The sequence below is a fragment of the Zalophus californianus genome, chromosome 16 (assembly GCF_009762305.2).
Source record: "Zalophus californianus isolate mZalCal1 chromosome 16, mZalCal1.pri.v2, whole genome shotgun sequence".
NCBI classification, from domain to species: Eukaryota; Metazoa; Chordata; class Mammalia; order Carnivora; family Otariidae; genus Zalophus; species Zalophus californianus.
In genome coordinates, this window is record NC_045610.1 from 9,889,662 (window position 1) to 9,915,615 (window position 25,954).

At 53.7% G+C, this 25,954-nt stretch overlaps 1 protein-coding gene across 1 annotated transcript in view; it reads left to right on the top strand.

Moving 5' to 3' along the window:
• LRRC75A (leucine rich repeat containing 75A) overlaps nucleotides 1–25,954 on the top strand; it is a 42,649-nt gene that overhangs the window by 9,772 nt on the left and 6,923 nt on the right. Inside the window, exon 2 of the mRNA XM_027625509.2 lies at nucleotides 18,380–18,508. Coding sequence (XP_027481310.1) covers nucleotides 18,380–18,508 — 129 coding nt within the window. The remainder of the gene's footprint in view (nucleotides 1–18,379; nucleotides 18,509–25,954) is intronic.

Here is a 25,954-nt window from a genome sequence, read left to right on the forward strand (position 1 = left end):
AGAGAACACCCCCTAGTTGGCAGAGCCAGAGTCAAATCTTGGTGAGTTCAGCACCACCCGGACGCCTTTGTTGCAGTACACACCCTGCACAGCTGTGCTTGACAGCCTTGGCAAAAGTGCACAAAAGTTCAGTCTTTATCAGCTGAGGCCGGTCAGGAGCCTCACCCCTTTCCCACTCATCTCCCCAAAACAGCCTTCCCAAATCACCTAAGGCAGGGAGTGGTAAAGTGTCAGCCAGCACATGATTTCTGACTCTGAGCCAGATGCTGGCCCTCTTCTTCCTTAATTGGGGAGTTAGAGCAGTTGGGCATCTTCTATAAGGTTCTGGCTCAACATTCCTGCCTTTCAAAGGGTGTCAGACAGAATCAAAAACATCCTGAGTGGGTCTGGAATCAGACCCAGTCAGGAGCACCAACGGACAAGCAGGGGCATCATGGTGTCTTTCCTGGCTGGGCTCCCACGGGCTCTGGCCCCTCCTGTGTCCCAGGGATCCAGGAATTTCCCAGACCGTTTCCACCCCCCCCCCCCCGCCACTAGTTCTAGGGAAAATAAGGTCTGGATGCTTCCCATTCCCTGTAAATGTCCTCCATATCTCCCCATGAAATAATTCCATCCGATGTAATTTTTCCTAGGATGTGCCGGTCCTCTGAACTTTTTATTATTCTCAACTGCAGATTTATATCTTCCACTTCCTTCTAGAGTCGTGGAGTTTTGTGGTGGAAACACTTTGAGGCAGGATCCTTGCCCTTGAGGTTTCCAGACTGCTGGTGGCCCAGAGACCATCAGGAGTTTGGAGGGTTACAGTTCTTGGATATGGAAACTCAGACACAAAACGGGTTACGGGGGCGCCTGGGTGGCTCAGTCGGTTAAGCATGTGCCTTCGGCTCAGGTCATTGTCCTGGGGTCCTGGGATCACCGCACCTGCTCACCGGGGAGCCTGCTTCTCCCTCTGCCCTTCCCCCTGCTCATGCTCTGCCTCTCTGACAAATAAATAGATAAAAATTTGAGGAAAATAAAAAAAAAAGGTTCCAAGGTACCTATTCCAAGAATTCCCGTCTCTCTGGAATTCACCTGCTTGGTAGAGAATCCATCACGCAGGGTGAGAAGAACAGAAATGTTTTTGGTATATGACGCATCTCAAAGACAGGACCCAGAAGTGGGCACTCTGGGGGGGGGGGGGGACGGGGAGCACGGGGGAGGGGGAGAGGGCCATGCCTGACAAGGAGAGGGGTGTTGGGACGGAAGTAGAGAAGCTGTTCTGGAAACTAGCAAGGGGCCGGTCAGGAAGCCCAAAGGAGCAAGGGCACCGGGTTGGACGCTCGAGAGCAGGTGTGCAGCACAGCGCTCCCAGGTGTCCTGCCTGGGCCACGCTCTGGAGGGAAGAGGTCCACCAAGGGAAGTCGTGCGTGCACAAAGCAGGGATGCCAGCATGGAAAGAGAGGCCTACGACCGTGCTGGAGAGCTCTGAGCCTTCCCTGGGCCTGCAGCTCTGGCCCTCTCACCTCCCCCCGCCACCCCTCCCTCTCAAGGTCCCAGGAAGCTGTGGACAAACTCAGTGACCTCCCAGAAAGCAGGCCAAGGCCCCCCCCGCTTCCTTTATAGCCTGTAAGTCCCACAGATTCCTTCTTGCTGCTGCTGGTTGTAGCCCTGGTCCTACCACCTTCAGGGAGAACAAGGCCCTGAGGAGCAGGGTCTTAGGATGGGGAAGATTCCACCTGGCTGGGGCCCCTGCTGGGGAGCCCTCAGAGACCACAGCTGCGGCAACCCTCCCGGGCCGGCGTCTGCCCTCCCCTCTGCCCGGAGAATGACATGCAGCTCCTTAGTGACAGGCCATCGAAGTCACCGATCCTGAATGGAAAGTCCTTGGGGGAATTGGCTGATCATGGAAAGTCCTTGGGGGAACTGGCTGATCATGGAAAGTCCTTGGGGGAATTGGCTGATCGCGGAGGCACAGGCAAGGCGTCCCACTGGGCCCTGGACCCTGGGGGATCTCCCCTTCCTCCCTCTATGCCACTTCCTGCTTGGAGTTGGGAGTGAGCTGGAGTCAGGCCGGGTCCCTTCTCCAGCGTGACTCAGCTCGGCTCACCCAGATTTTTGGAGGCTTTGCCTGGGCCTTGGCTCTGACCTAGAGATTTAAAGCGGTAAAGACCCTCAGTTGGTTGTGATGGTTACTTTTATGTGTCAGCTTGGCCAGGCCATGGTACCCAGTGTTGGTCAAACACAACTCTAGATGTCACCGCAAACGGATTTTTAGATGAGATTAATACTGAAATTAGTAGACTTTGAGTAAGGCAGGTGGCCCACCAGAACGGGGGTGGGCCTTATCCAATCAGTAGAAGACTGGCAGATTGCCTTCAGACTTAAGACTGCAACATCAGCTGTTTCCTGGGTCCTCAGCGTGCTGGCCTACCCTACAGACGTCAGCTTTGCCAGATCCCACAATCACAGGAGGCAATTCTTTATCTATCTCTCTCTCACACACATACACACACACCCCCTATTGGTTCTGTTTCTCGGGAGAACCCTGACTAATACCCTTGTCCTCTATGGGTTGGTGGCTAAAGAGAAGGAGTTAGAAACTTCGGGGCACTCTGGGGCCCTCCCGTCCCTGCTACTCGCTTGCTGTATGAAACAACCCTCCGGTCCTCAGCTTCTCACTCCGAGAGATGGGCTGTTTCTATGAAGTCTGTTCTACTTGGAAAACAGGATGGTAGGAGCCAGAAGCAGGGCCAGAGTCGTTCCTCCACCTCTTTGTCATCACCTACGGTTTCTTTGACAATGGACCAGAGCTTCCATCTCCAACAGACAAAATTTACCACAGAGAGGGACAAACGCATTCACCGGAAAGCATAAACAACTCACACAGACCGTTTCCCAAGCAGAGAGATCAGGAGGGCGCGGGGACTGATGACAAAGTGCCGAGAATTCTAGAATGTCGAAAAGCCAGGGGCCCTCAGGGACCCTCTGGCCCCAGGCTTCCTGCAGAATCCCAGCCACACAAGATGTGGGGAAGTGGACAGGGGCACAGGAACTGAGTTTAGCGCAAATGCCACCCCCCTTTCAGAGAGTCGTAAAGCATAGTGGCTCACACGTCGTCCTCGTCGTCGTTGGACAGGAGAAAGGAAATGGTTATTTGTTGAATTCCTGGTATTCCAAACCTCTGGGGGCCAAGGCCCCCTTCGGCTCTCTCCTATTCTCTGCTCACTCTTCTGGAAGAATGAGCTGGTGCGATCCTCATTTGTAGGTGAGCTTGCTGCCCGGTGCAGGGGATGACTTGCCCAGAACCACACAGTGACTTAGGGTCTAACCCAGGACAGGGACCTGGGGTGTCTCCTGTCCCGCCCTGAGCAGAATCTAGGTGACCGTGGCGGGGAGAAGACCAAAGCCTCCTCAGGCCTGCTACACCTCCCAGCTGATTTATATTTTTCTAAAGAAAAAGTATCTTTTGGGGGGGGAGGAGATTTTATTTATTTATTTAGAGAGTGTGTGAGCAGGGGGAAAGGCAGAGGGACAGAGAGAGGGGGAAGCAGACCCCCACTGAGCGCGGAGCTTGACCAGGGGCTCGATCTCACGACCCCGAGATCGGGACCCCAGCCGAAACCAAGAGTCGGACGCTTAACACCCTGAGCCACCCAGGTGCCCCCAGAAAAAGGGCCCTGTTTCACGCAGAGTGTCACTTTGAAAAACTCCGGAGTTAAAACACCACACGCGGCCGTGAAGCCCCTCTCCGGGGGCAGGGGCCGCCCAGGTCAAGGTGAAAGAGGGCCAGCCCGGCAGGATGCTGGACTTCAAAACCCTGCAGGGGCCAGGCGGCCAAGGAGGAGCAGGAGAATCACCAGCTACCCCTGGAGGGACCAGAGAACCCCACTCCTTACCCCTTGCCCCTTAGCCAGGCAGGCAAGTTGGGCAGGGAGGATGCACACATATGCACACACACCACATACACATACACATACCACATATACACACATACACACGCATAGATACATACAAACACACACTACTTGTGGATGCTTGGGTTTTCTCAACTACTACTTCATATATTGAAGTGGTAATTTTAAAGCCTACTGTTTCACTACAATTTTACGTTTAACTTACACAAATACACTACTCTGGGGCGCCTGGGTGGCTCAGTGGGTTAAGCGTCTGCCTTCGGCTCAGGTCATGATCCCAGGGTCCTGGGATCGAGCCCCGCATTGGGCTCCCCGCTCAGCAGGGAGCCTGCTTCTCCCTCTGTCCCTCCCCCCTGCTTGTGCTCTCTCTCATGCTCTCTCTCTCAAATAAATAAATAAAATCTTAAAAAAAACCCAAATACCATTATTCTGCTGATAAATTTAGTAGATTTAAACCATTGCATTTAAGGGTGTGGGGCTTATAACTTTAGTAACTAAATTTCTTTAGATATATCTTAGTGATGTTACTGATTTCACACATCCAGCTTTCTTAAGTTTATGAACAGCCTTCCTAAAATGCAGGACTTTCCCCAAGTTTCTAAACAGTTCTTAAAATTTAACAGATTAAGCCTATAAACAGGATGAATATTAAGTTCTCTTGAACATTCTGTTTTAGGTAGGCTCCATGCCCAACGTGGGGCTCGAACTCACGACCCCGAGATCAAGAGTCACGCTCCACTGACTGAGCCAGCCAGGCGCCCGAGAGATGGAGTTTTTTGTGTTTGGCATTGTTTTTTTGTTTTTGTTTTTGTTTTTGAGTAGGCTCTATACCCAAAGTGGGGCTTGAACTCAGTACTCTTGGAACCCCGAGATCAAGAGTCACGTGCTCTCACGACTGAGCCAGCCAGGTGCCCCATAAACATTTCGAAACTGTCCCAAACTCCGCCAGGTCCTCTCTGAGCATTCTGCTGGAAATCCTAAACCTAAAGTCCATTACTCAGTGACCGGTTGTAAATTGGAATTGCCAGGCTAATCTGTTAGGGACTCTAATGTATCTAATCCTCCTAAACATGACTAATGTGTCAAATACCAGATGTGTACATGCCTAAATTTATCTGCACTCAATTTGCTTCGGTATCTCCCCGTTTAATTCAGCCCTTTCTGGGTTAAGGACACTTTGGTGCCACGGAAACGGGTTTACCCTTGGGAGCACAGGGGCCCGGGGTCTGGTTGCTGGGTCTGAGACACTTCACGTGCTGCCTGCAGGGGGTGGTCTGAGCCCCCTTGTTCCCTCTTGCTCCAACGTCCTCGCCCTGCCCAGCCCCAAGCCCTGCCTCCCCCTCTCTCTTGGATTCTACCTATTGTTTCATATATCCTATCTTCGTAGATTCTTTTTTTTTTTTTTTTTTGATTTTATTTATTTGACAGAGACACAGCGAGAGAGGGAACACAAGCAGGGGGAGTGGGAGAGGGAGAAGCAGACTCCCCGCTGAGCAGGGAGCCTGATGCGGGACTCCATCCCAGGACCCCGGGATCATGACCTGAGCCGAAGGCAGACGCTTAACAACTGAGCCACCCAGGTGCCCCAGGAAGTAGATTTCTGAGGACAGTGGTCCTGGGTGCCCACAGCTGTGCTGTGGGCAGGGCTGGGTGAGGGGAGGGGTCCCCAGCCCACTTGCCCTCCTTGGTGCATCCCCTGGGGAAAAATACCACCTCTGTTTTGATTGGGTGTATTAGTTTCCCAGGGCTGCCGTAACAAAGGGTCACCAACTTGGTGGCTTAGAACAACAGAAATGTATTCTCTCACAGTTCGGAAGGTCAGAAGTCCAACATCAAGGCGTTGGCAGGGCCGGGCTCCCCCCCAGAGGCTGTAGAGGCGATTTCATGGTTTGCCTCTTCCAGTCCCTAGTGGTTAGGACTGCTTCGCTCCCATCTCTGCCTCCGGCTTCCTGTCACCTTCTTCTCTGTGACTCTTAAAAGGACACCTGTCGTTGGATTTAGGGCCCACCTGGATAACCCAGGCTGATCTCATCTTGAGAACCCGTGACTTAACCACATCGGCAAAGACCCTTTTTCCAAGTGAGCTAGCGTTCCCGGGCTGCAGGGACGAGGAACGTGGATGTGTCTTTAGGGAACCCCCGTTGGCCCCGTGCATCCTCCATCTCTCTTTCTCACACTCAGTGTGGACACCCACCCCAGGGGCCCCCTCCATTCCCTGGGGCACTTTTAAGACCCCTTCCTGCTTCCTCGGAGACTCTGGTCTTTCCTCAGCCAGCAGCCGCCTGGAGTCTGCACCCGGGCCCGCCCCCCCGTCCCCCCCCAGCCCCCCCCCCCCCAGCCCGCCCTCTAGCTCTAGCTCCGGAGATGTTCTGACTCCTTCCCGCAGAGTCTTCCTGGGGCCGCATTTCCCAGAGGGCACCTGACAATTCCCTTCCCTCCCCTGGGAATCCCCTGGAAGGCCAGCCAGAATGTCATGGGGGAGGGGACACGGAGTCCGGTTCAGCCAATGAGGCCAGTATTCCCCAGCCCCTGCCCATGCCCTCCCTCACGAGGGGCTGCCGCTGATGTTCTAGAGAGCTGGGGGGGGCGGGGGGGGGAGGAGCCAGTTCTGCTTCCTGCTTTTCCTCTGGACTCTAATTAATCTCCTTCTGGTGGACTGTGTTTGATTACAACCTCATTAAGCAGCTTTGCACATTGGGGCTCTGGTGGTTTCAATATTGAAGCCAGCTACCTTGGCTGGTTAATATTCAGAGCTTGCAACCTGCCTCCTTGTCTGCTCTGTAATTGCAGATGCTGTGGAGTCATGCCTGGAGGGGAGAGACAGAGGCAAGATAATTTCCCGGGGGGCTTTCCTTCTGGGAATGGGTTTAAAACCTCAATTTAAGGGACCCCTGGGTGGCTCAGTCGCTTAAGTGTCTGCCTTCGGCTCAGGTCATGATCCCAGGGTCCTGGGATCGAGTCCCGCATCGGGCTCCTTGCTCAGTGGGGAGTCTGCTTCTCCCTCTGCCCCTTCCCCTGTTTGTGCTCTCTCTCTCTCTCTCTGACAGATAAATAAATAAAATCTTTAAAAAAATTAAAAACCTCAATTTAAAAGGGAAGGGGGTGGCCGTGGTTTAAAATAGCGTGCTCCTGGCAGCCTCCCGAGTGGCTTCCCCCAGCCTTCCTCTAAAATACCTAAGAAGATATGCCAAGAAAAAGATGAAAAACGCTGCAAACAGAGACAGGTGGACAGTCTGGGAGGCACCTCCTCTCACTCTCAGACAGACAGAGCTGGCCCCCAGCTTCCCGTCAGGAATCTGAGGCCTCCCAAAGGGAGGAGGGAAGCCCCTTTCTTCCTCAGTCTGAGGACTTCATTAATCAGGAAGTCAGGCAAATGCCCGTTTCTCACCCAAGCAGTAATTTGGGGGTAGGAAGAGTGGTGCTTACAGCCTCCCCTCAGCACACCCCTCCCCTCCGCCCAGGTGCTGGGGGGAGGGGAGGGGGGCGGGAGGGGGGCTTAGCCGCCGGAAGTGCAATATGGCCAGCGGCCTGGGAAAGGGCTGGGATGCATACACCACTGTGGATTTTCACAGACTCCCATCGGAGGTCCTGGCTGTGGGGGTGGGGGAAGATGTCCCTTCCCAAGGTCAGAGTCACATTGGCTCAGTGTCCAAGGCTGGGCCCGGAGCTGGCTTCCTCAGCAAGCCAGAGCCTGAAGAGGTGGACTGAACTCCTACCCAGGAAGCAGCCATGGGACAAGGTCAAGATTCCCATTACCAATTTCAGTGCATGGGTGCGGTCTTCCACCAACAGGCAGTCCTCAGACACCAGCTGGGTGCCCTGTTTCAATTCTAACCACAGCAACCAACCCCCTTCGCTAGGTGATCCAGGGGCTTTCCAAAAGTCACCTCATTAACATGACAAAAGACACTTCTGTCACTTCCTTCACTTAGGAAATTTCAAGAGTTTTAAGAGCTCTGTGCCAAAAATGGGGACAAAGACCAAATATATATTTCTTATTATAAATCACAGTGTCTCACGAGGCAGGTGATAGACGTGGGTCTCACTAGATTGCGCCTCCTTCAAGGGTGAGCAAGTGAGGGGGAAAAAAAAACCCTGGGTGGGGGAGGGATGGGGTGGCTGGGTGATGGACATTGGGGAGGGTAGGTACTATGGGGAGCGCTGTGAACTGTGTAAGACTGATGAATCACAGACCTGTACCCCTGAAACAAATAATACATTAATATATGTTAATAAAAAAAAAGAAAACTTCGCCAACTTTGAAGTATTATAAAAAACAACAACAAAAAACTCTGGGTGTTGGATAAATAAATGCTATGGAAGCTGAACCCTGACCTCCGAAAATTATCTACAGCAGAATCCGGAAGAAATGAACTCAGTGGGAAAAGAACAAAATGCCACCAAAAGAGGCCAAGCTGAGATTGGAAAAAACAAGAGGGTGAGCTGGAAAGCGAGATTAATGAGAAAAATAAGAATTGCAGGGATGTGAAATGCTAGCCCACTTGGCGTCCTTACTGGGGGCAGTGGAAGCTGAGCCTGGGGCTACAGAACAGGAGCTCAAGGCCAAGACAAGGAAGGCAAACTTGAAACCCTCTGTGAGAGTGTATTATGGAAAGGGGCACCCGACTGGCTCAGTCAGGAGAGTGTGGGACTCTTGATCTCGGGGTTGTGGGTTCTGAGCCCCAGGCTAGGTGTGGAGATTACTTAGAAATATAATCCTTTAAAAAAATAAACGATAAAAATCAGAAGACGCTGGGAGCCAATGTTGGTTTTCCTAATGAAGAGACAGGCTGAGAAAAGGTTCATGTTTGGAGATGGAGAGATGGACACTGGGCACACAGCGGCAAAAACTTTTAATAACCAAGCGTGATAGAGAAAAAAAAAATGGCCAGATGCACATACCTCTGTGTGCATTATGCTGCCTCCTATCTCCGGAAGGGGTCTGTGTTTGCCTTCCTGGGTCTGTGTTTGCCTTCCTGGGTCTTTTCTTAAATTGTTGCAAAACACACAGAACATAAAAAGTACCATCTCGGGCACCTGGGTGGCTCAGTCGTTAAACGTCTGCCTTCGGCTCAGGTCATGATCCCAGGATCCTGGGATCCAGCCCCACATCGGGCTCCCTGCTTGGCGGGAAGCCTGCTTCTCCCTCTCCCGCTCCCCCTGCTTGTGTTCCTGCTCTTGCTGTCTCTCTCTCTGTCAAATAAATAAATAAAATCTTAAAAAAAAGTTAAAAAAAAAAGTACCATCTCAACCATTTTTACAGGTCAGTGTTGTTGGGTGCGTTCACATTGTTCTAATGATCCGCGTCCAGAACTCTTATCATCTTGCAAAGCTGAAACTCCATACCCGTTAAACATGAACTCCCCACAGCCCCTGGGAACCACTATCCTACTTTCTGTCTCTGTGAATTTGGTGGCTCTTGGAACCTCATATAAGTGGGACTATCACTTTACAACTGACTTATTTTACTTAGCATGATGTCCGCAAGGTTCATCCATGGTGTGGCATATGTGGGATTTCAGTCCCTTTTGTGACTGATTAAGATTCCATTGTATGGGTCAACCACACTTTGTTTCTCCATTCACCTGTGGGTGGACCCTTGGGTTCTTTCCACCTTTCGGCTGTTGTTAATTAATGCTGCTATGAACACAGGTGTGCAAATATTGCCTTGAGTCCCCGCTTTCGGTTCTTTGGGAGCATATATGGTAATTATATTTTTAATTTTTTGAGGAAGTGCCATACTTCCTCATGTTTTCCACAGTGACTGCACCATTTTACATTCTCATCGGCAAGCACGAGGGTTCTAATTTCCTCCCATCCAAGCTAACACTTGGTATTTTCCAGTTGGGGAGGGGTTGTTCTAAGATCTGGATCAGCCAGAGATGTTAGGTTGAATTGTATCAGGAAGGGAAGTGCTGGGTGCCGAGAGGGTTGGCAGCATGGAGATGTGATGCTGAGGGGCAGTTGAGATACTGGGAAGGGATCTTTGGAGTTTTGAGGGATATCGCGTAAGGATGCCCCTTTAGTGACTTTGAGAGATTGTTACAAAGACATCAGTGGCTTTTCAGGTCCACCTGTAGGTTGAACTGGTATTTCCAGGAAAGGGACAGTGTGCTGGGGCTGTCCAGGAGAGGCAGCTAGAGGTTCATGGCAAAACCCTCCTGTGGACATTGGGTAGAAAAAGCAACCAAAGACAAACATCAGGTGGGCTCAGAGTCATCTGGGGCACTGAATCCTGAGGACAGCCAAGTGATGAGTATCGACTATGGCATTATCTAGCCAGATTGTCTGCAGGTGTGATTTCAATGTAAAAAATTTTCAGGAACACCTGGGTGGCTCAGTTGGTTAAACATCTGCCTTCAGCTCAGGTCATGATCCCAGGGTCCTGGGATCGAGTCCCCCGTCGGGCTCCTTGCTCAGCGGGGAGTCTGCTTCGCCCTCTCACACTCCCCCTGCTTATGCTCTCTCTCTGACAAATAAAGAAAGAAAATATGAAAAAAAAAATTTTTTTTGGATAGGCTAAAGCTCAGAAAACAAACCCCCCATGTATTCCTTCTGAGGGGAAAACTCCTCCAGCCATGCAAGAACACAAAGGACAGGTATGTTTCCAGTCACGGGAAAGTTCTAAGGATAGGTAGCAAGCACGCCAGCTCAGTCCACAAATCCGTGTCCAAACCTGAATGCAGAATGTGAAATCTTATTGTCAACAGAGTAGTTTTAACATTTTTATTTTTTTTTATTTTTTTTAAAGATTTTATTTATTTATTTGACAGAGAGAGACACAGCGAGAGAAGGAACACAAGCAGGGGGAGTGGTAGAGGGAGAAGCAGGCTTCCCACGGAGCAGGGAGCCTGACGTGGGGCTCGATCCCAGGACCCTGGGATCACGACCTGAACCAAAGGCAGATGCCCAATGACTGAGCCACCCAGGCGCCCCTATTCTTATTTTTTTTTAAAGATTTTGTTTATTTATTTGACAGAGAGAGACACAGCGAGAGAGGGAACACAAGCAGGGGGAGCGGGAGAGGGAGCAGCAGGCTTCCCGCCAAGCGGGGAGCCCAATACGGGGCTCTATCCCAGGACCCCAGGATCATGACCTGAGCCGAAGGCAGACGCCTAACGACTAAGTCACTCAGGCACCACCAGTTTTAACATTTTTTTAAAAGGAGCAGAAATTGGATCTCCAGTTATACTCACAAAGACCAAGCAGGGGATGCAGCTGGGGGGCTGATAAATCGAAATTCCCAGTGACCCTCCCTCCCAGCCCCTGTCCACGTCCTGCACTAGGGCCTGGTCCCCACAGTGCCAATTCTCCAGAGCCATTCATCACTAGGTTGTAAGTCTGGAGCCAGTCCCTTGGACTGAATGTCGCTCCTTTTCCCAGACACCATCCGTGGGTGTGTGTGGGGAGCTTCCCTGCCCTGGACCCCTCAGCACCAGCCCTTAAAGCCGCATCCACACAGAGAGCCTAACCAAGGGATCAGGGTAACTCGAGAAAGAAGAAAAGCTTGCTATGTATAGAGTAGGAGTTTTCCCTAGGACCCAAAGGGAAGGCCTTGGGCAGATAAACCCTTCTCAGAGGCTCCCCAGCTCCTAACCGGGCTCCCCAAACCTCAGGTTAGCCCCTTTCTGCCAGAGCACCCCATTATTCTAACCCTGAAGTTCTCAAATTCCTTTTAGTATCAGGATTCTTTTATAGTCTGTTTAATCCTTTATTTATTTATTTATTTATTTATTTATTTATATTATGTTATGTTAGTCACCATACATTACATCATTAGTTTTTGATGTCGTGTTCCATGACTCATTGTTTGTGCATAACACCCAGTGCTCCATGCAGAACGTGCCCTCTTTAATACCCATCACCAGGCTAACCCATCCCCCCACCCCCCTCCCCTCTAGAACCCTCAGTTTGTTTCTCAGAGTCCATTGTCTCTCATGGTTCGTCTCCCCCTCCGACTACTTACTCCCCTTCATTCTTCCCCTCCTGCTTTTTTTTTTCTTAACATATATTGCATTATTTGTTTCAGAAGTACAGATCTGTGATTCAACAGTCTTGCACAATTCACAGCGCTCACCATAGCACATACCCTCCCCAATGTCTATCACCCAGCCACCCCATCCCTTATTTAATCTCTTTTTAAAACCGAGGGGCGCCTGGCTGACTCCGTCAGAAAAGCATGTGACTCTTGATGTCCGGGTCAGGAGTCCGAGCCCCACGTTGGGTGTAGAGATTAAATAAATAAACCTTAAAAAAAAAAAAAAACCTGAGATATAATTGATATTGTATTATTTAATATATAATTACTATGTTTATCATTGAAATACAGTATATGAAATTGAGATGTCATCATTATTATATATTAACACTGTATAAGTTTCAGGTGTACACCTTTGCTTTGAATCATCGATGTTGCCATATGGTTGCATTAGCCAACACCTCTGCAGGTGTTGTCATTTCCTCTATCGGTGGGAACAATTACGATCTAGTCTCTTAGCAAGGTTCATGTTCATAATAGTTTTGTTGTCTACAATCATGGTACTGTGTATTAGATTCCCAGGACTTTTTTTTAAGATTTTATTTATTTATTTGGTAGAGAGAGAGCATGAGCGGGGGCGGGGGGCGGGGAGAAGGAGAAGCAAGCTCCCCCCTGAGGAGGGAGCCCAATGCGGGACTCGATCCCAGGACCCTGAGATCATGACTTGAGCCCCCTGCCCCTGGTCACTACCATTCTACTTTGTGTTTCCCAGTTTGGTCCTTTCTAGATTCCACATAGAAGTGAGATCATCCGGTATTTGTCTTTCTCTGTCTGACTTTTTCTCACTTAGCATAATGCCCTCAGGGCCCATCTATGTTGTTGCAAATGGCAGAATTCCTTTTTTCTCACGGCTGAATAGTGTTCCGTTGTATGTATATATTTATATACCACATCTTCTTTATCCATTCATCCATGGACAGACACACTTGGGTTGTTTCCATCCCTTGGCTATTGGGAATAATGCTGCAGTGAACATGGAACTGGTAGCCTCTGTTCATTTCCTTTGGATATATATCCAGAAGTGGGATTGCTGAGTTGCATGGTAGTTCTATTTTTAATGTTTTGAGGAAATTGTGTGCTCTTTTAAAAATTATTGAGGACCTCAAAGAAAGATTTTATGTGGGTTATATCTAGTGGATGTTAGCTACTATATTAGAAATCGAAACGAAGATATTTTAAAGATTCATGTATTCATTTTGGGGCAGCAGTTGGTAGAGAACGCGAGTCTTGATCTCGGGGTCGTGAGTTCAAGCCCCGCATTGGGCGTAGAGCTTACTTAAAAAAAAGATTCATCTACTTATTCTTTTTAAATCAATAATCTTGCATGTGAAAGAAATAAAGTTTTACAAAAATAACTACATTTTCCAAGAGAAAAACATTTTTTTTTCCCTGAAAGAAAGGCCTTTTAATGAGGCGTGTGACAGTGGTTCACACTTTTGTGAATCTCTTTAATGTGTGGCTTTAAGAGAAGACAGCTGGATGCTCATACCTGCCGCTTCTGCGTTGGGTCTCTGGACGTGGGTTGTTTTGGTTGAAGTCTGTAAAGAAAATCTAGGTCGTGCTGATAGGTCGTTGGAAAAGAGGACCTTGCAGGGCCCCTGAAAGGAACTGGAGACCACACTTGGAGAAATGCTGATCTAATGCTGATCTATGTGGGTCTCAGCTCACTTTTTGGAAAGCCATGCACCCCTAACCTCAAGCCCATCATCTCTCTTCCCCTGGGAACGAGTCCTTAAACCTGGTTCTTCTCACTCAAGTAACATTGGGGACCCCACTTAGGTGAGGTGGAGTGGGCTGGCCATCGCCCCCCTCGGCCCCCTGCGGGTGACACTCTCCAAGCAAAGTTGCCTCCGGCAGAGACCCAGGCACTGGGTCTGATGTTCCCAGGTTTTCTGATGAGGAGCCCTACGCGCACAGTTCCTAGCGATGGTGCTGTTTAGACCATCATGAGGAAGCGCTGTTCCTTACTGCCTTGTATTTTGCAAGGCGGACCAGCCCGTCCAAGGCCAAAGCCGTGCCCAGGGTGGCCTGAAGGAGCTCCATGTGCAGGCCGCGGGTGCTGCTCACCTGTCCCCCTCTTTGTCCCTTCCTGAGAGCCGGGGCAGAGCCTAGCGTGGGAGGCCCCTGTTGGGCAGCTTCAAGTGGGGGCAAAGTTGTGATGCAGGCGTCCCCAGTAAAATCGCCTTGGGGAGAGGGGTGGGGAGGACACCCCGGAGGCCAGAAGTGCCCCGAGGTCCTTGGGACGGGTGAAATATCCTCAAGCAGCACAAGCGTTCGTTCGTGGGCCGAGGTGGGGTCAAAACAAAGAAATACAGCAATAAAACATGCAGCAGCATTCGGCCAGCCGGTTTTCCCTGTTACTGCTTCTCGCAACTTCCAGCCCTGGCCCTTCAGGAGCCCCACCCCAGCTGGAATTCACAGGGAGGGCGGTGGCATGACTCACAGTGACCCAAAGCGCAGTGAGCCCGGCCACATCTGCCTTCCTGGGGGGACTCTCCTCCCCACCCCCCTCCTCCCTGCTCCCTGCCTGCCCCCACCCCCCAAGCAACAGCCGAGTGACCCCAGACAACAGCAGGCCTGGCACCCGGAATGACCACGAGGGCAGGAGGACATGGGACGGGGCGGGGCGGGGGGGGGGGGGAGCCTCTGGGAAGAACATTCTGCGTCTTCCCAGACCTGCCCCAGCCTCCGGGCTTCACAACAAGGCTTTTCTTGGTCCTCCCCAGATGGACGGGCCTCTCCGGGCAGGGCTGGTAGGAGGACAAGAGCCCAAGCAGTCGGCCAGGCCAGCGTTTTCAAAACTTTGCTTTGGCCACAGAACTACTTCTGGGGGTTGCTTTTGTTTTGTTGGGGTTTTTGTTTTTGTTTTTTTCTTAACCAAATGGGGGCCAGCAGAGCTGCTCTGTCGAGAGCTGGGCCCCAAGCCTCGCAGACTCTTCTGGCCTCTCTCGTGTTTGCCATCAGCCCCCAGATCTTGAAAACACGGTTTGGTAACTACGAGTGTGGCTCATTGGCCCATTTCACAGATGGGGCAACAGAGCCCGGGAAGGAAGGAGTCTCTTGCCCACTGACTGTGTGTCGGGGACTGGGTAGAACTGGAATGTGGTGCTTTCTGCAGGGGCCCTCAGGGGACAGGGAGCAGCGACAACTGTAACAGGAGACCAGCATGGGACGGGGTGCACGCTGAGCAGAGGGGTACATGGGGGCAAGGAGAGGGAGGCAGAGGCTGATGTTCGGGCAACAAGTCACAGAGGGGCAGCCCAGCCTGCAGGACAGGCAGGAGAGGAAAGATAAACCTATCTCCGGTCCTTCTCCCATGGCCACAAATCCAGCCTCTGACCGTGGCAGTCACCACCCCTCCATTTCCACCCATGGGACCCTGCCCTTCCCTCGCCTCCTCACCCTGGGAAAGGGGAGCCTCGGCCCTGTGACACATGGGGCTTCCACGACCCTAGAACAGAGGCCCATTGACGCCCCCCCCCTTCCCACATTCCCAGCCTCCTCCTGCCGCAGGGAGGGTGGGCTGCGCTTCTGCACATTCCTGAGAAACAGTTTGTGCTCTGAGATCCCACGGGTCCAGGCCCTGCTGACCATGAGGCCTAACTCCCAGGCTTTCCAGAGAGGGAGGGCATGGCTTTTGTCACATTCTCAAATGGGTCCGTGGTCTAAAAAGAGGCCGCGAACCACAGCATGAGGAGAGGAGGGGTCTTGCAGAGGGGAGGGGGTGGAGGGAAGGATTGTGGGGTAGGGAGAGCTGTGTCAACGATATTCTTCTGTCTGGTGATTCTTCTGTCTGGTGATATTCTGTCGGAGGCTTTATGTGTTACTTGGTTTTATTTCTCTCACCTGCCTGTGATGGTGGGTCGCTGGCTCCATTTTACAGATGAGGAAACTGAGACGCAGTGACATGAGGTAGCTTGCCCAGGACACAGCCGTGGCTGAGGGATGGAACAAGCCAGGGTAGGGACAGAGGCCCAAGGTGGTGCTGTATTTGGTTCCACAAAGGCCTTCAGCTCTGGAACTGGGCAAAGCCTCCCTTTGGCAGCATCCACACCAGACCTTGAGCCCCTGTGTCTAGGTCCCCAAGAAATTATTTCAGCAGCCAAAGAACCCCACGCAGGGCTTCTTGCCTCTGAGGGTCCTTCCTGGTGAATGGAAAACAAGACCCCCAAGACTGGTGTCCATTCCTTTCTAACAAGGAGGAGGGAGCAACATGTCTGTACCGTGGTGAGTAGGACCCGGCCGGAGGGCAGGTTCAGCAAGTCTGAGGCTCAGTCCCCTCCAGATCACCCCAGCAAAGACCCTTTCTTTCTTTGCCCTTAGAAATGTCAGCCACCAAACCTCAGGGCAGCATCTCTACTGTCCAGCCCACCTCCTGCCCAACTCACTCCAATGGTAAATAAGGCAGAGCAATCCCAAAATGGGCCCCAGCTGAGGCATAGGCCCACCCCCCAACATTCCTGAAATTCTTGTTTAAAACATCTTTATTGGGGCGCCTGGGTGGCCCAGGTGGTGAAGCATCTGCCTTCAGCTCAGGTCATGATCCCAGAGCCCTGGGATGGAGCCCCTTGTCGGCTCCCTGCTCAGCGGGGAGCCTGCTTCTCCCTCTCCCTCTGCCTGCCTCTCTGCCTACTTGTGCTCTCTCTATATCTCTGTCAAATAAATAAGTAAAATCTTAAAAAAATAATAAAAATAAAAAACATCTGTATTGTATGTGATTTTTTTCTCTTTCATTGTTATTGGGATATAACTGAGTTAGAGCATTGTATAAGTTTAAGGTGCACAGCATAATGATTAAATTACATAAGCTATGAAATTATGACCACAGTAAGTTAACATCTTCACCTTGAGTAGTCAGGGGGAGGGAAAAAAAGAAAGAAAAAAAAAAAACATGTTCTTTTCTTTGCCATGAGAACTTTTAGGCTGTGTACTCTCTTAGCATCTTTCGAATCTCCTACACCTCAGTGTTAACTATGGTCATCATGTTGTACATTGCATTCCTGAAATCCTGGGCCTTAGTTTCTCCATCTGTAAATCGGGAATCATGATGCCCAGCCTACTTGCCTTACAGGGATTTCTAAGGATCACCCGGGGAAGGTGTTTGGAAAAGTTCAGGATCCCCCACCGACATGACAGGGAAGGAACCCCTGCTGGGACTCACCCATCAGCCACATATTTCGGGTCCCCAGGGTGCTGGAATCTGGCCACCCAGCCTGGGAGCCTCCCTCCTCTGGGGTAGTTCCGCGTGCGGCTTGGGGGCCTAGGGGCCCAGAGGGTGAGGGCAGCAAAAGTGGGTCTCCTTGCTTTCCCTGTCCACCCTGAGTGGCCCCCTTGGTCCTCAGGGTGGGCTGGGGGCAGGAATGTCATCATTCCTATCACGGCCTGGTCTGGACAAGGCACCAAGGACAACAGGAACTGGGGAGAGGTATCTGAGAAAAGTCACGGTGTTTACCCATGCTCTTTCACATCTAGAGGGCATAAAGTTTATTCTAACCCTCTAGGGTAGAAAACCATGTTTCTTTGCTTCTCTAAAGCGATTAATGCTGTTTCAGCTTGACTGGTGGGGAATTCAAGCTTTAGTCATGTTTGGGGAGCCTGCTCTTTCCCTGGGGTTGTGCAAGAATCCTGGGGGTCTTATACACAGTCCAGAACATTTGGAGCAGGGCCCCTAATCCACACTGGTGACTATTCTTGGCCAGGTCTGTGGGGTCCCTTGCTGGTGGGCAGGGGTGTCTGCAGAGGCTCCCAGTGGGGGCTCTCAGTGTGTGGTGCCACCCAAACCCTTGTCCCCCCCTCAGGCTTGGGGAGCCTCTGCCTCCACCCCGCTCAGGGCCCCTTTCCCCCAGGCTCCCTCTCCTCCCTCCTACTTGACATCCTTTCTAAAGGAGCCCTGGGGTTTTCTTCTGGGTGCCTGGCTACTTTTCCTTTCAATCCCACAATCCAGAACCCCCACCCCCTCCAAGGCAAAGGAACACTGAGATTGGGCCATCTACATAAGAAGCAGTAAAAATGACCTCAGAAGCATGAAAAAAACAACTATCAGTACATAGGACCCTTATCACAGAGCAGGGGGGTTTACGAGGCATGCCGTTCCCAAGGTTTGCCCTATGTGGAAAAGCAGCCTCTAGTACCATGACCAGGCCGCCTTTGGCTTCGTCCTGGGTTGGTGGGGGGCGGTCTTCATCCAGAGGTTGGAGGGCTTGGGAGACATGCATGCCCTGGGAAGGCCATCTCTACAGGAGTTTTCCTGGCCCTCTGGAGAAGGTGCTGAGATGCCTCCTTGCAGCTGGGAAAACTTCTTGAAGCGGGGGGGGGGTCTCCTCCCTGGCCAGGGTGTTCGGCGGGGGGGCCCTAAGTCACCTCCAGGGGGCTGTTCTGGGCGTGTTGGGTGGGACTCAAGGGTAGGGCCGGGCCACCCCTGACCTCTGGGCGTCCTTCACTCTTGCAGGACCTGGGCATGGAGTCGACCTCTCTGGACGACGTTCTGTACCGCTACGCCAGCTTCAGGAACCTGGTGGACCCCATCACACACGACCTCATCATCAGCCTGGCCCGCTACATCCACTGCCCCAAGCCGGTAGGGCAGCTGGGTCTGAGCTGGCCACCTCTGGGGGTGTGAGGTGGGCGCCTTTCTGGTCAGAGCAGCTCAGTGTCCAGGGAGGGCACTGCCCAGGGCCCAAGGAAGACAGGCCAGCAGGGCCTGAGGTGCCCGCCCTGTCCTAAGTAAGGCCCAGCATCCATTGGTGGGGGCTGCGCATGCCACTATCAGCCCAGGTTGTGTTTGGCCCCCCGGGGATATTAAATCTGGACTCGTTGCCAACATTTAAAACTCAGACTATTTCACACATTTCTCCATATTCAGCTGCCCTCGAACAATGGGACGCTCCAGCGCATGGATCCCCATTTCTATAGCACTGGAGCTGAGTAACCACCCCTGTGATGTGGGGCCAGGACCGCGATGTACAGTTGTGTATGTCGCACCCTGCACAAAGACAGGCAGACGCCGAGGTGGCAGGAGACAGGTCAGATCCAGCCCCCTCTCTGCCACCAAGTTACAGGCACTGGCGCAAGGCTGTGTCCATCCAGAGGTGGACTTTTTCTTATTTGCACAAAGGTGCCATGTAAATCCAGCAGTGAGCTCTCTTGGTGCTCTCCAGGATGCCTCAGGCCCCAGCACTCCCAATGGCCTTCCTCTCTGAGGCTGAATGTCATTTTACACCCACCCACTTTGCTCATGCCCACATCTGCCTGGCTTCCAGAGCTGAGAAGGAAAAGCTCCGCAGGCAGGTGCTCCTTAGCCAGCTTCTGGATGGAAGGGCCTGCCCCTGTTCCTCTCGGGGTGCCGGGCCAGCTTAGTCAGAGCTGCCCATCGTGACCCCGGCAGGGAAGGGGAGGGCCAGTGTGGGGCAGGGCAGCTCCACTCTGGAATGTTTCTCTCCCATCCTCAATTTCCAGCAGCTTCCAAAAGAAGGGCTTCCAGGAAGCCAGAGCAGCACCCAGGAGTGCCTGAGGGAAGCTTCTGCTTCCAGAGTAGGATTGAGGATAAGAGGGAGGAGGTGGTGGTCAAACCCACCCTTCCCTTGGCCAGACGCTGCAACATTGCTCTGGAGCTGAGCTTCCATCCGGGCCTTTGTCTAGGGCCTTCTCTCTGGCTCCTGGGGCTGTCTGGGGCCAAGACTCTGAGGTGAGGAGCAAGCTCTGAAGGACTGGGAGCCAGGGCAGGTGTGGGGGTGGGTTAGAGCTGGTGGTGGGATGCAGCAGAAGGCAGGGTTGCGGGGCTCAAATATGGGGGAAAGCGGGTAATGAGGGTTGGCAGACTGGGAGCCTCAGGGCCTGGGGAAGAGGGGCCGGTGCCAGGAGCCGCCGGGAAACCGGCTGGGCCTGGAATCACCTTCACTTCTCATTCCGATTCTACCTGGCTCAGCCTGGGGCAGCTGCGAGCAGGGTCTGTCCGAGGCCTAGCAGGTGCCAGACCTCTCTGCCTTTTCTGGAACATGAATTCACATGCCCATGGGTGACGGGGTGACAGATCACAGGGCACTCGAAGCAGCTCAGTAGGAGAGATGTTATTTTTATGCCCATTTTAGAGTTGAAGAAGACCAAAGTCAGGTAATGAAGCAATCTGCTAACGGGTACACCACAGGTGTGATTTGGGGCCCAGTTCTGGGCAGAGTGCAGGCTGGTGCTCAGGCGCTGGACCCCTGTGCTCCCAGTGCTCTTGGGGTGGGGGGTGCTTGTGGGGCTGCATCTGGGCTGGAGGAGGAGGGCCTGCCTCCCTCCACGTAGGAGGGTCCTGCCAGTGGGTAACTGCCCATGCCAAACCACAGGACACGGGAAGGAGAGGTGGCCCAAGGGGTTCTGGGCTGAGATCCATCCCCTCCCGTCTGGGTGGAGACTACAGGGGCCGTACCTGGGGGGTCTGAGCTCAGGCTGCTAGCACACGTTGCCCCTGACTGGGTGGCTTAGAAGCAACAGAATTGTGTTGCTCACAGTTCTGGAAGCCAGAAGTCCAAGATCAGGTTGCCAGTAAGGTCCGGTTCTGACGAGAGCCCTCTTCCCAGTTTGCAGATGGCTACCTTCTCGTTGTGGCCTCACGATGGTAGAAAGCAAGCCAGCTAGCTCTCTGGCTTCTTCTAATAACCCTCATGACCTCATCTAATCCTACTTTCCCCCCTAAAGGCCCCACCTCCAGACACCATCACCCTGAGATGGGGTTCAACCTATGAGTTGGGGGGTGGGGGACTCAAACATTGGGTCCCCCGCCTGGGTGTAGCTTTCTCAGGCCGCTTCATTAGCTGAACTGTGTTTTCCTCAACTCCAAAGGCGAACAATACCCTCCCCTGGAGAGCCCTTTGGAGAGTTCAGTGAACTGATTCAGGAGAATGTGCCTGGCACAGCTGAGCACCCTATGCCCAGAATCTAAGCTGTACCTAGTCACTGAGCACCCACCGTGGGCCAAGCAGGGTGCTCAGACCCAGCAGGTCCGTGGTGGGACACTGAGGCAGGGGTGGGCTCAGAGTCGTGGAGAACAAGGGGCCGGCCTCTGATTTCCCGATTTCCAGAAACGGCCAGGGGTGTCAGCCCTGTCGGAGGCCCCAGGGGGTCTGGCTGGTTCCCCTTAGCCACACCCAAGGCCATGAGGCAGGGGGGGGCCCTTTGGAAGGACTGTCCTGGTTGTGGTTGAGGCCAGGGTGGGAGGTCCTGGTTCTGGGGCCCCGAAGCTGGGAATAAGGACAGCGCCTGATGGCACCGTCCCCAAAACGTGAGCTGGCTCGGGGCTGGCCAGGACTTCCTGTTCTTAGCTCTTTCATCTGAGAACTTCAGATCAGAGATGTCAAGACCATCAGCCATGAGGGGCCGTCTCCCTCAGGGGAGATATGGGACAAAGGAAATAGCCTTCCTCGCCCAATCTCAGTGAAGCATCCACCAGACCAATAACCCCACCAGCAAGATGACCCCCTCAAATGAGTCCCAGCCTACCCAAAGTCCCCTCCTGAGTCCCAGCTGGACATGGGCCTAGGCCCTAGAAGGGGGTGGGTCTGTGCGTGCCCCGAGAAGGAGGGGACAGGCAAAACCCCTGTCCTCCCATGACTGTGTGTGATCCATCCACAGCCCAGCTTCCAGCTCAGAATTCACCCACCTCTTGGACATCTCTGCCTGGGTGTCCCTGACTCGCCACCCCTCCCCCACCCCAAACTCATCCCACCATCAGCACAGATCATGTAGCGGGAAAGTTCAGAGACCCCTTCCTTCCCTGGGCCCCAGCGCCAACCCCGCACATCCCAGCATGCCTCCCGGCCCTCTGTGCTCCGGGAGCAGCCAGGGAGCCATCTGCAAGGGAAATTGGATCACCTAAGTACCTCGCTGAGAAGCCTTCCACGTGGGGTGGTGTCATACTTTCACCAAAACCCAAACCCCGTTCACGGCCCCGCCTGAATCTCCTGTCTCACCCTCTCCACTCTGCTCACTAGGCTCCTGCCACATGGGCCTCCTCTCGGTTCCTGGGGCATCCAGATCCTCTCCGACTTCCAGGGACCTTGCTGCCACCTCTGCCTGGGCTCCCCGGCTCCTCCATTCAGGCTCAGCCTCACGGTTGCCTCTCCAGAACCTTCTGCGACCAGCCGCATTGACACAGCTCCCCCACATCAGCCCATGCCCTGGTCTCCCAAGTCATCTGGCTTATTCATTTGTCAGCTGACATATTGTCTGCCTTCCCCCACGCGAACAGCAGGATTGCCAAAGGGACAGGAGATGACATCTGTCTTGTTCGCAGTTACATCTTGCATCAGGCAGGGCCCTGGCGGGAAGCGGGCCAGCACATTCCATTGTGAATTTTTGAGAGTTTAATAACGGGGCTATTTCCAGGGTTGTGGGCAGGAGGAAGGAAACCAACGGGGGACACTGAGATACCCAAAGACTAGCAGCAGGAGGAAGCTGTTATCAGAAAGAGGCCATGGGTACAAGCCGCGACCAGAGCCGAGAACACCTTTTCCAGAACCGTGCTGTATTTTCTATGGCGTGTAGCAAATGACCCCAGAACTCGGTGGCTTAAAACAGTCGACACCGGTCCCTGTGCAGTCTCTGTAGCGTGACTAGGTAGTTCTAGCTTAGGGTCCCTCAAGACAGTGGCAGGGCTACAGGGATCTACAGGCTTGGCAGAGAGTGGCAGGCCCCCTTCCAGGCTGGCCCATTCCTTGGCTGCTGACAGGAGGCCCCAGGTTCTTGCCATGTGGGTCTCTCCATAGGACCGCTTGAGCTTTTCTCACGATGGGTAGCTGGCTTATCCCAGAGCAGGTGATCCAAGAAAAGAGCAAGGCAGACACCACAGTATCTCTTATGACCTCGCCACATTCTATGCATCACCCGGATCAACCCTGATGCGGTGCAGGAGACTACGGGAGGGAGCAATGACAGGAGGCCAGGATCCATGGGGGCCGTCCTGGAGGCTGGCTGCCACACCACACGCTAAAGCCGGGAGGGTGACAATGGGAAGGATCTTTCCTCCTGCCCTCTGATCTCACTCCCATCGCTCTCATTCGCTGAACCCAACTGGAAGCCGGGGCAGGAGGGCTGGCGATGCTGTCTATAGAGTTCAGCCTTCCAGGCACCCGAGAAGAGCAGAAAATGGACTCAGGGTAGGGAGTAAAGGCAAAGCCCAGCAAGTCTCCCCGTATCTGGAGGAGCATCCAGCTTGTAGGAGGAAGGACAGTCAATATCTGATGAATGAATTTATGAATGAGTGACGGAAGCCTTTGGGTTCCCAGTAGTGGCGGGCTGTGCTTGTTTGGGGTCTGGGGGAAGCGTACAAAGGGGCCCGGGGAAGCCAAGATGGCAGGTGGGAGTCACCATCTGACAGATGAGAGGTGGAGCAGAGTCCACGTGCTTGTGGGACTGCAGTCGGCCTTGAGAATCTTTCCTGACAAGTCAGTGAGAGTCCCTCAGGGTCCTCTCCAGGGCCCTGGGCAGAGGCGGGGGGGGGGGGGGGGGGGCGTTGCAGTGCTGCGGGCCCCTCGCTCCACCCTGCGATGCCCAACCACCCCAGGCTTGCATCGTACCCCTCTCCTTCCTTTTCCATGGGTGGCAGGAAGAGCGGCAGAATTGATTCCACAAATAATCTTTTATTTGTTTTTTATTTTCTTAAAGATTTTATTTATTTATTAGAGAGCGAGAGAGAAACAGCATGAGAGGGGAGAAGGTCAGAGGGAGAAGCAGGCTCCCCGCTAAGCCGGGAGCCCGATGCGGGACTCGATCCCAGGACCCCGGGATCATGACCTGAGCGGAAGGCGGTCGCTTAACCAACTGAGCCACCCAGGCGCCCACCACAAACTGCCTTTGAGCCTCGGGTGTGGGTGAGGGCTCTGTTGCGCGTCAAGCTAGGAAGAGAATTTATCCTGATATCGAGGGGCCCCATGGGGCCCAAAGGCAGCCAAGCTTGGAAGGAGGGGCCAGAAGTACAGACGAAACGCAGGGCAGGCATCTCTCCATCCCTCCTCTCGGCTCCCCCGGACCTCCCTCTCCATTCCGGGGGCTCCGAGTCTACTCGGCGGCGGCGTCCAGCCCTGGGAGCAGACGGGGGTGTGTCTCGTCTCCAGGAAAGGGCCGATTGGCTGCGCTCTGCCAGTGCCCGCTTCTGGACCAATCAGCTGCAGCCTGGCATGGGGTCTGGTTGCACAAAGGGGCTGCTGGGCCTCACCACTTTGAGCAGCAGGGAGGGGCCTGCCGACCGCCGAGGGCTCGACGCGGGGCTCACGGACCGGGTGCCTTGCGGGGCCGGTGGTCACACCCCTCGGCCAAGGTTGCACAAGGGGCACGTGGCTGCCGTTTCTGGAAAACCACGCAGAAACGACACTTGCGCCTCCTCCCTCCCCTTCCAGCCCCTGCCTTCCCCACACTCTCCTTCTCCAGCTCTGAGCCAGTCCTGCTTTGTCCTCTTCTCCGCGGGAGGGAGACCTGGAGGGGGCTTCGAAAAATCCACGGAGTTGGGGGGGGGGGGCGGAATTAGATGAGCTTGCAAATGATAGAAACACCTTGAACCCACCTAGGCCAAAGATTTATCACCGGGAGGGCAGCGCAGGGCGGGATGGCAGGTTGGGAAGGATGCCAGCCTCGGAGCCGGGCTTTTGCGTCCTGATTCCATCTTACAAGTTGTGGGGCTTGCCAGTCTAGTCAGCTTCCTTGTGCCTCCGTTCCCTCCTTTGTAAAGTGGGGGTTATAGTAGCGCCCGTTTCATAGGATCATTGCGAGTTACAGGATCGTGAAGAGTTCGTGCAGGCAGCGCACAGAGGCGACGCCTAACATAGCAGAGGCACAGTAAATGGTAGCTGCTGTTCACGTAGCCCAGACAAACGGAAGGGAGTTCTCATTTCTGTGAGGACGCGAGCTCACGTTGCGTCTCAAATCGCCTGTGAGGTGACCGTATCTGTTGTCCTTGTTGGTGAGGAAACAGGCTTGCTCCGTCTCCCGGGCGGGGAACGGCCGTGCGCGGTCAACCCATTGCGGCGCCCTGCACACAGCTGCCCCCTCGTGGCAGTGCCGGCGCACTGCGGCGGCTGCTTTGCCGCCTTTTCCTCTCTTTGTTTCTTCCTTCACGGCCCAGGCCCAGAGGATGACACCGCCCCCCCACCGCGCCCCCCGGAAGTGGCTGAACGAGCAGCCGAAGCTGAGTTGGAGCAGGTGCCGTGGGAGAGTGGCAATGTTCTGGCCCCGGGGTGGTCCCAGGAAGGAAGCTGGGCCGACCACCAGTCCCACCTCTCCCTCCCTCGGTCCTTCTTGTCTCTGAAGCTTTTGAACTGGTGTTTCTCCAACTTGGCACCCGAGGAATCATCCGTAGAGCTTTAAAAAAAAAAAAAAAAAATCCCTGCATGCAAGATGCCCACGCATGCTGGGGGTGGCCCAGGCAGCGTTTTTTAAAGCTCCTTGGTGATTCCAGGGTGCGAGGGCCCCAAGTGAAGAAGCTCTCAATGCGCCATCTCTGCTGTCACCTCCCATCCTCCCTTTAGCCTCCAGAGTTGGCCTTCACCCGGGCCCCCGCCATGACCGCCCCTCCCTGAGCCTCTTCTGGCCAAGGCCTCCTCACTGGAGGCCCGCCAGCCCTTCTTCTCCTTGGAGCCCTTGGCTACACTGTGCCTTCTCCATCCCTTCGGGTCCCGTGTGTCCTCCCCTTGCTTTCCCCGTCAGCTCATTCCACCGCCAGACGGTAAATCAGAGGCTGGTGAATGTGTCTTGAGCCCCAGCCTCATACATCCACTTGCATCTCCCAGGAGGGGTCCCTAGGCCCCTCAAACTCCACGTGGTTCCAAATGAGCCGCGCGTCCCCCTGCTTTATCATCTCCTTCTCTCCGGGAGCCCCTTGCCTTCTACCGAGGTCCCAAGCCCAAAGCCTGGATCCTTCCTTGTCCGCCGCCCTGCCCACACCCTCTCCATCCCGCGCACTCCCAGCCCACTTTCGGGGCTTTCCGCAGGCCTGGCAGGGGTGCCCCGAGCCACACAAAGCCGATGGGACTGGCCCTGGACCACTCTCTGT